Source organism: Notamacropus eugenii, chromosome 2 (assembly GCF_028372415.1).
Source record: "Notamacropus eugenii isolate mMacEug1 chromosome 2, mMacEug1.pri_v2, whole genome shotgun sequence".
NCBI lineage: Eukaryota > Metazoa > Chordata > Mammalia > Diprotodontia > Macropodidae > Notamacropus > Notamacropus eugenii.
In genome coordinates, this window is record NC_092873.1 from 481,565,839 (window position 1) to 481,576,152 (window position 10,314).

Below are 10,314 nucleotides of genomic sequence, written 5' to 3' on the forward strand. Positions count from 1 at the left end.
ATTTTCCCCATTCCTATTCCTTTAGGACTCTTCTCTTTAGGAACAGCCAATCTATTGTAATGGCATCACGTGGGCTAATAGTGTCACACAAATCCCCTTCCCCAGGCAATACATGGACCTTCTAGAGAAGATTCCTCATGGTAGGGGCATCTTAGAATTGATTGGAAGTCAAAAGACTGCACCAAATTCTGTCTTCAATTCTTATTTTTTATGTGATAACTTTTAGCAAGTCACTTAACCATTCTAGGTCTCAGTTTCCTTATCTGTTAAATGAGGGGGTTGCTGTAGGTGACTTCTAAGGTCCCTTCTAGCTTCTAAGTCTGTGATCAAACCAACAAAAAAAATCAATTTTCATTGTATGACTGAGCAGTTCCCTTCCTTTTTTCAGGCTTCCATTTTTTTTTTCACCTACTGTAAGGTGAAGAGATTGGTACAAGACAATTTCTAAGATTTCTTTCAACTCTAAATCTCTTTCTATGGCTATGAGAAGTGACTCTAAAGTCAGATTCTGACAATCAGTGGGCAGGCCATTTATTCTACCTGCCTACTAGGTCAGCCTGAGCACATACGCCCTACAACAAAATGCAGCAAAGAATACTGTCCCTAGAGTCAGGAAACCTGGGTTGGAACCCTGGATTCAACACTTACTAATTAATTGTATGCTCACAGGTTTGTCACTTAATTTTTCCAAATACTCATTTGACTGTCTACAAAACCAGATAGATTCTATTTTACTACCTGTTTCACAGGACTGTAAGGAATGAGTTTTACAATGGTATTGCAATTCTAAAATGTTATAAAAATAGGAGCTATTGTTATTATTAGAGATGAGTAGGCCTATAAATATTTGAGGTAATGATTATAGGCAGAAAATTAAAGAAACTTATTTATTTTCCACTCTATTTCATCTTTCCACTGTTGTGGATTCAGAACTCTTCCATTTTCAGAATCATTTCATTTAGTTCACATATGTATATGTCTATAGTTTCCCATTGGTACCTAAAATGCAAATAACCCTAAATAGGATTGCCATGGTAACCTGCTGTACAGATTGTTCTGAGAAACAGAAATCCACCTCCCGCTTCCTGTTACCCTGAAACTGTGTAAAAAGGTTACTGTGCCAGGTCAGCCTTGAGCCCCAGTACCAGGGACCTTGACCAATCAACTTTTACTGTGTTCCCTACTCTGTTTCTTATTTCTATAGACGTGTTTAAAACTTGTATACTGTTCATTCAGAAAATTTTTGCCTCCTCTCCCCTGCTAGGAAATTTAGTAATTCCTACTTGTTCCAAATTATATCTCTTATTTATTCATTCATTCATTTAATTTTTATTTTATTTATATATTTATACTTCTTACTTTTATTTATTTCTTTACTTATTATTCCTCAGATGATGTCTCTTTGCCAATCTGTTGTTTCAGTTCCCAGCACAGACACTGCCTTTTGCACTGAAACAAAGTTCTGCCTGTGTGTCAGTCTTCACATCTGTAAAATAGCTATGCAGATGAGATATAGCTAGTTGCAAGGTTCCCAGTGGAACCGTTTCCCCAAAATGTCTGGGTCCTGCGAAGCAAGCCCCTTCCCCAAATGCAAAGTGGAGCAAGCAGGGTCCAGTCATTTCACTGATCAGACAGGCCAACCCTCCCATCCTCCATCTCATTAGGCTACTGCAGGTGGGCTAGATTCTAACTCCCATGTTCTCTCTTCACCAGATGAAGAAGTTGGCAAGGCGACAGCAGCAGCAACAGCAAGATCAGCAGAACACACAGAGGCTGAGTTCAGGTAAGGTGGGCACCCCTCCTCAGCAGCTACTGCTCCAGGTCATTCTCTGTTTCCTCCCAGAGTTAAGTATGACATTATTAACCACCACTAAGCTTAGAGGTGGAGAGAACAGAGGTTCTCCAATCCTGCCACTTCCTTCTACAGATAAGGAAAGTGAGGCCTAGGTAGGTGATGCTACATACCTAGAGTTACACAGACGCTTAGTATCAAAGCTGCCATTCAAATCAGATTCTCTGATCCCAGATTATGGGATTATAGATCTAGATCCCATAGACCTCAGAGACTGTTTAGTGAAATCCAACCTTGTCATTTCCTAGATGAGGAGACTGAGGCCTGTTGAGGGCAAGTGACTTACCAAGGACACACAAGTAGTAAGCCTCATAGTAAAGATTTCATCTTTTGATTTCAGTTCTAATTCCTCTATTCATTTAATTTTTTTAATTTATTCTGTATATAGCTTCTGTGCACAAAGCTGTCTATACATTGTCTTTCGCGCTAGACAAAGTCCTTGAAGGCATGGACTGTCTTTTGCTTTGCTTTAGATCCCTAAGGTTTAGCACAGTGTTACACAGAAAATGCTTAATAAATGCTAATTAATAATAATAAATTTAATCACAATTTCCAGTGGACCAGAACTTGAGCAAATTTAAAATTCAAGGAGTTGTTGACACAATCATGCAAAATGGCTCCCTTAAATTAAAAAGACCCATAGAAAAAGATGCTGCAAAGGACTATGGAAGCAGAAGCACTTGATCTTTCTAGGACCCATTCATTCAGAAGCTCCCAAGAGATTCTCCTATAATAGCTCCATGGACATCAAAAGACTAAGGCAGATGACAAGTATTTATTACCTCTTTGATTGTAGATGAAGAAACAGAGGCTTAAAGTGTTAGTTATAATAATGTAGCAAGGCTAGGGCAGGGTCCCCTGGTTCACTAACCACCCCAGAAAGACTGCTTTGGACAACATGTCACAACTCCTGGAGGAGGAAATCAAGTCAATCAGCATTTATTACACACTTACTGTGTGATAAACATTATGCTAAGACCATCCCTGATCTCAAGGAGTTTATATTCTAATGGAAAAGAACTCATTGCAATAGATTCCAGATAATTGGGCGAGACTAAATCAGGATAATCCCTCCCTTATTCCAGGTCAGAGAGATTGATCTCTCCTCTCTTTTGTCTTACAGCTCAGACAAATGGTGGAGGGAGTACTGGGATGGAAGGGATCATGAATCCTTATACTGCACTGCCAACCCCACAGCAGCTCCTGGCCATTGAACAGAGTGTGTACAACTCAGATCCCTTTCGACAAGGGCTCACCCCTCCCCAGATGCCTGGAGACCACATGCACCCTTATGGTAAGAAACTCAAAACACTGCCATGACTGAATTCAAGAAACATCTCCGACTTACATATAGGCTCTTGCATTCTTCCTTTCCAAGGCTGCTTCCCAAGCAAGGTTTAGTGATTGTCCCACTGTCACACAGCTAGTGAGTATATAAGACCAGATTACGAACCCAAATCTTTTTGACTCCAAGTATGGCACTCTATCCATTGGGCCACCATGACTATTTCTATCCCAACAATGCATTTGAATTTTCAGATTCTTTCCTTCATACCAGGTTGGGGTGAGTAGAGGAGCTCATTAAATATCTAATGATAATACCTCTGATCAAGGTAGGATTCTTTAATTAAGCAAGTAATTAGCTTTGAGAATAAACACACAAGTAGCAGTTTTTCTACTTGTCTTTTTCTATCATGAATGCTAGCAGGTATTCTAACGTAATCTAAGGACCATAAATCAACCTTTAGTGGTTAAAAAGTTTTCCTCCCAATTAGAATAGATTTATAGACCAAGTCAATCTGTAGGGAATCCTCCTTAACCAGCTCTAAGTAGCTACAGAAAGCACTCATCTTCCCTATTTACCATTTAAATAACTTTTAGTAGGTTAGTGAATAGGAGCCAGCAGTAGGAACCAGACTTGGAACCTAGAGTTGCTCTCCGAAACAGAAAGATGAGATTTAATGGAAATTGGGGATTTAGAACATTAGCTTTTTACAAAGAAAAATTCATATTGACCAATATTCTGCAACAAGTAGTAAATAAAATAGTTGCTAAGACTAAATATAAAGCTTTTTCAGCCAGTAGGAAACACCAAACCATTGGTACGATGGCAACATCAACCACAAATTATGGACCTTAAATCCACCAACTTCCATTGTTCACTGGTGTCTTTATACATCTAATTGCTGTATGCCACCAGCACCCTCTGCTGTCTGGTAGCAGACACCAACAGGCTTCTTCATCAAAACATAAAGGTGTTCCTGGGGCATGCATAGTTTTGCTGGGTTCCTCTAGCTCCCTTCCCTTTACTTAGAGTTCAAGAGTTACTTGGAAAGCCTGAGAGAGTTAGGAAGTCATAATGTATATCTGCTCTTGAGTATGAGAGGAGATCACAATTCTTATCTTATTTTCCAACGCCCACATCCAACAACATGGTGAGAAGCAATTCCCGGGTTTACTCAATGGGACCTCCTTGAGCCCCCAAAGGGGCAATAGATAGTAAAGAAATACTTGGTGGACCTAGAGGCTGATCAGGATAGATGAAACAACCACTGGCATAGAAAAAAAGAGTGAATGACTAATGATAAGACCAAAGCAAGGAGCTAGGTGAGGAGATCAGTGGGTTGAACTCTGATACTCATAGGGCTATTATTTTCACTTAGGAAGCTATTTTGAAGTGTCTATTGATTCATGTGTGATCTGAGCACTGGATTTGGAGAAAGAAGCTGAGTTCAGGACCTGGTTTTTTGTGCAAGTCACCTGGGCCTCAGTTTTCTCAGCTGTTGGACTAGATAATCATTAAAATCCTTTCAGACACAAAATCAATTCTCAGTTGTCATCCATAGTCATGGCTTCCTACAAGAAGACTTTAAGTACTTATTCTAGCACCATACATACATATTTACCCTGAGACCTCCTTTCTTTATTCCACCCCCACCCACCATTATACCACATTTGTATCCTATCACAGTCTTATAAAATCTCAAATCTTGGAAGGGAATTTCTGGGCCAATGAATCCCACCTACAAGTAGTCATTCAGGACTTGTTTAATGATCTCTGATGAAAGGAATCTCCCTAACTCCTGAAAAATTCCATTCCATTTTCAAACATCTCTGGTCAAAATCTTCCTCTCTGCAACCTTGACCTATTGTTCTAAATTCTAAACTCTTTGACCACATGATTGTTCTCATTGCTCTTGCTCAGGACAGACCTTCAAATACTCAATGGCAGCTACCATGTCCTGCCTCTGTCTTCTCTTCTTCTGGTTAACCATCTCCAGTTCCTTCAGCTAACCCTTGTATGATAGGATCTCAACTGTACAACAAAAAGATATGGCTAACTTTATGAAATATCCCTGTTCCTAGAAAAATGTACATAAATCATTCTTCTGACAACTCATATTTTAAAGACACTAAGGTAGCTTGCTATAGAAAGAAATCTTAAGATTAAAACATTTGTAAAGTGAATAATTTTATCTTCCAAATGATGTTTTCCCCCTCAGAATCAGATTACATATATATATGTGTGTGTGTCTGTATGTGTGTGTGTCTGTATCTGTATATATATGTGTATGTGTGTGTGTCTGTATCTGTATATATATATGTGTGTGTGTGTGTGTCTGTATCTGTATATATATGTGTGTGTGTGTATCTGTATATATGTGTGTGTGTATGTGTGTATGGTTTGCTTAAGCTGGGGCTGGGGGCAGGTGCCTCTAGTGCATTCTATACATTTATTTATTTTGCTTCGTAATTTTTCCTCTAGTTATTGTGTAAAGATATCTCTTGTCTCAGGGACCAGGTCATCTGTTTCTTTTGCATTTCTCAAAGAATCTAGTGTAGGATTGGGAACACTGGGGGCACTAAGTAAATGAGGCAGTGAGGTGGCCCAGGTTATGGAATGAGAAGGACCAGAGTTCAAATCGTGCCTCAGACACTAGCTACAGATTCCAGAAATGTCACTTAACCTTTGACTTCCTCAGTTTCCTCCGGTGTAAAATGATAAATATGAAAACAATGAAATAAATCACACCTGTAAAATAATATACAACTAAATAATGTAGAAATACTACACAAAATAGATTACAATAATCCTAGGGTTGTTGTGAGAATAAAATGAAAAGATATTTGTAAAGCACTTTGCCAGCCTTTTAAGCCTTTAAAACTCTTGAAAGTGCTACCTAGCTATGAGCTGGCTATTAAATGTTCATTGAATATAGAACATGGAATTCACCTGAAGCTTCACTAGTCAGTCATGGAGCTGTTTCATGTTTTCTTACCATTCATGGAGCATCATTTTCTAGGTCCAATCTTCTTCCCGAAAACTTGAATGATAACTCCAAGCAGCACTGCCTTCTACTTTTCCTGACCATCCATAGAATGATAAACAAGCCACTTAACTTCATTGGGTGGTGGCTTCCTCCTTTGTGGGCTGAAACTGATTGCATGCAGAAGTTCAGTCTTTAGTGGAAGGCAGATGAGGTGGTAGGACATGGATGCATGTTGGTAACAGTCAGGATTCAAAGGTTTTGCTATTGTTAGATAGAAGGAGACCTCGGGGGATGAAGCAGCATGGGTCCCCTTCAGCGCTGGGTATCATGAACTGGTCTGCTCACCTCACTCCTTGGACCATGTGTGGTGGCACTTGATTCATTCCATTTAGCACTCTGTTATAATTTCTTTCTAAATGTAAAAGTGTGCAAAGTACTATTTTACAGTGTTTGTCTGCATATGTCTGATTTGCTGAAAAGAATGACCAGGTTCTTGAGGACCATTATCAAACAACTACTTTTGTCAGCATATAGTCTCTACACAGTAAATATTCATTGAATTGACTTGTATTTTTCTAGCAATAAAAGGTGAACTTCATGCTGGTGTTTTATTTCCATTTCAGGTGCTGAGCCCCTTTTCCATGACCTAGATAGTGATGACACCTCCCTCAGTAACCTGGGTGACTGTTTCCTAGCAACCTCTGAAGCCGGGCCCTTGCAGTCCCGGGTGGGGAACCCCATCGACCACTTGTACTCCATGCAGAATTCTTATTTCACCTCTTGAGTCCACTCCAGAGTCCAGTGGTTAGGTTCCCAAGTGAAACAAACATATTAAACCAGGGGTCAACTGGCCTTAGTTTGGGAAGTTAGGGAAGAAGTGGGTGGGGGAGGGGCCTTTCTTGGGGATGCTGTATAATAACAATATGGTATAGTCCAGCATTTCCAAAGACTGAATACGTTATGGATTGCATAGTTTAATGTTTCTATAAGAGTAATAGCATTAGATATGAAGACGTGTTTATCATTAAGGACAGGGACTTTTAATATAGACATTCTCATACAAATTAGATACCTAGAAACTCCTAACAACTTCCCACCGTTTTGGGGAAGCTCTTGTCAAGAGGTCCATACGTCCATCCATCTATGACCCCATAGACAGATGGACGTGTGTGTGAGTGTGTGTAACCTTTCATACTTTATCATCAAAGTTTATTCCTAATTGTAACAGGCAGCAACTGTACAGCGAAAGTAACTTTATTTTCAGTGTGAACTCTATTTAAGGAAATGCTTGATGCACTTAAGTTATAAAATGAGATAATTTACTTTTATAAACTTTATTTTTAGTCGGAGGCAGGATTGACTTGTCAGGGCAGGATTGCCGATTCATCTAGTCTGGTTTGAGTTCGTTTAGTTTTCATTGCTAGGGGTTGAGTTCCAAAAAGTGATTGGTCCTTGCTGACAGGGGCCGCCTACCCCAGTACCAAGTGACTTAGTTGGGAGAGAGTAATGTCTCATAACATTAGTGGGGAGCTCAGAGCCAGGATGATTAATGACAGTACTCAGCTGCTGGATAATATTGGGCAAGTCCCTTAACCGCATTGGGCTGCAGCATGAGGCTGATGGAACTTACCTACCTCACCCAGGAGCACTGAAGCTTAATTCTTAATGAAATGCAGATAAAGAGAGGTGCAATACCGATCTGTGCCATCGTTATTCAATATAGAAGGCTTTCACTACTGTTGGAGTGACGTGATGATGCAGGAACAGCCCTGGGAGGAGAGCAGAATAACTTCTCTTCAGCCTTAGGACTTTTGGGCAACATTGCCCATCCCATTTCCAATTGTAGAGCCTGGGATGTTAAAGATGATATGTCAGACATGGAGGAGGGGCTGCAGCCCTGGAGATTCTATTTCTAAACAACGTCTGGTAACTCAAGGAATCCTCAAGAGGCGATTTTTGAAGGAAGCCAGTGGCAATATCCTTTCGAGTCACTTTTCTGACCATGGCTATGTTCAACTCAATAGCCTTGCACATAAGGATATGGTTCCACATCCTATTTCCCAAATGTGGTGCTAGATTGGGATCCTTTTTTTTTTGCCAGGAGGCCTCCTGGAAAACCCAAACAAGGAGGTGGGAGCAGTGGAGAAGTTGGATTGGCCTCCATTTCTCTAAGAAGGAATTGTTATAGGACTCGACTTCCTTGTGGGGGAGCAGAAGGAACCTTGGACATAGTGTCCCCAAGGCCAGAGGAAACACGTCCTCTCTATTCTAGATTCTATGTTGTGTGATTTTGTGCTGTTGTTTATAATTTATGCAAGCAAATAAAAAAACAAGCCAATTTGGTGAATGAAAATAGCTAATATTCTGTAGCTCTCTGCTGGTGACTGTGGGTAAGAATCAGTCAGAGAATATAGCAGGACTTATGGGAGTGAAAATGAATGAGATCCCTACTCCAATACAAGATTACTGAAAAGACATTAAAAACTTCTTTAAAATGTATTGTCTCTTTTTTTTTTATTTGGGATCAAGGGTGGCAAGTAAGGGAGGGAGCTAAAAATAAGGATGATCATATGGTTATGTTTGAATAAAGTGAAAATAAGAAGGGTCGTGATTGTTTAAATAAAATTTGAGAAAATAAGAATAAATAAATACATCTGGGGAAATTATGGTCAGAGAGGGTTCCCACATATTGTCCAAATAGGCCAAGGAAAGGTTCCTATATTTGTGAAGATGCTCTCACATCCAAAGAAGGATCTTGCCATGAAAATGACTAACTACTTCACCATGGACAACATATGTAATCCACCTCAAATGTTCCTCTTATATCAAATGAATATACTGCATGGATGCTAAAATGTAACAAAGGGAAAGGGTAGTTTTTAATTGGCAGAGAAATTGTAAGTCTTTATAGTGAGGAGGGCATCGCGAAAAGGAATGGTTAGCCTGACTGGAAAAAAAAAAAACTTAAACGTATGCTTATGTTCAAAGATTTTTTTCTTATACTGACATTCCTTGAGATTAAACTTGACCCAGTCTTAGCATGACAGAAGGTTAAAACTGGAAAGATCCTTAAAGATAATTTACTTTAATGGCCTAATTTTTAAAAATATTATATTTTATACTATCTTCATTTCCAAATACATTTCTTCCCCACCCCAATCACAGATAGGTAACATAAAAAAATGGGTCCTTTATAACAAAGAAATAATATTTGTAAATCAATACATGAACCAGATCTGATGAGAGATGCAGTGTTCCACACTCTGCAGAGAACGGAGAGAGGTACCTAGTCTCATCTCTTCCTCAGGGCTGTTTGATCATTATCATTATATAACCTGCTTAGTTTCCTGTTCTTTTCATTTAGATTGTGCTCATTGTTTTCCTGATTTTATTTATTTCAATTTGCATCAGTTCATATGTTTTCCTATAATTCTCTGTATTTTTCACAATTATAATTTCGTTAAGTGCAATAAAACTGCATCACATTCAAGTAATAACTTTTTAGCCATTCTCTAATCAATAAGCATCTACTTTGTTTCTAGTTCTTTGCATTAGTGATGCTATCAATGTTTTTGGTCATATGAGACCTTCATTTCAATCTTCAACCTCTTTTGGATAGATGGTGAGATCTGTGTCACAATGTATGGACATTTAAGGAATTTTCTTATAATTCCTGATTCCTTTCCAGAATAGTTAGAAAAAAACCACAGTTCTAACAATATATTAATAATAGTTAACAGTTATAAAGTGCTTTAAAGTTTACAAAGTTCTTTGTTTATATCTAATTTTATTCTCCAACAACTGTGGGAGATGGGTTTTATTTATATCTCCATTTAATAGATGATAAAACTGAGGCAGAAAAAGGGTAAATTACTTGTCCTGGGTCACATCAAACTTACAAATTTCTGAAATTAGATTTGAACTCATCTTCTGGACTTCAAATCTAGCACTCTGTTCACTGTTTGTCTTACTACAACCCCTTCTACATTAACTGTTACCATTTTTGGCTATCGTTGTTGATTTGCTAGGAATGAGACAAAACCACAGAACTGTTTGATTCGCATTTATCTTATTATTAGCTATTTGGAACAATCTTTCACATGGTTGTTAACACTTTGCAACTCTTTTGATAAATGATCATTTTTTTCTACCACATGTCTATTGGGAAATGGCTCTTGATCTTGTATATCT

The 10,314-nt window shown here is 38.7% G+C and overlaps 1 protein-coding gene across 1 annotated transcript in view; it reads left to right on the top strand.

Annotated features, from left to right (window-relative positions):
* The window catches only part of LMX1A (LIM homeobox transcription factor 1 alpha), a 112,692-nt gene extending 105,620 nt beyond the window's left edge, over nt 1-7,072 (top strand). Inside the window, exons 5-7 of the mRNA XM_072638190.1 lie at nt 1,714-1,783; nt 2,976-3,146; nt 6,747-7,072. Coding sequence (XP_072494291.1) covers nt 1,714-1,783; nt 2,976-3,146; nt 6,747-6,907 — 402 coding nt within the window. The 3' untranslated portion in view covers nt 6,908-7,072. The remainder of the gene's footprint in view (nt 1-1,713; nt 1,784-2,975; nt 3,147-6,746) is intronic.
* Nucleotides 7,073-10,314: the final 3,242 nt, after the last annotated feature.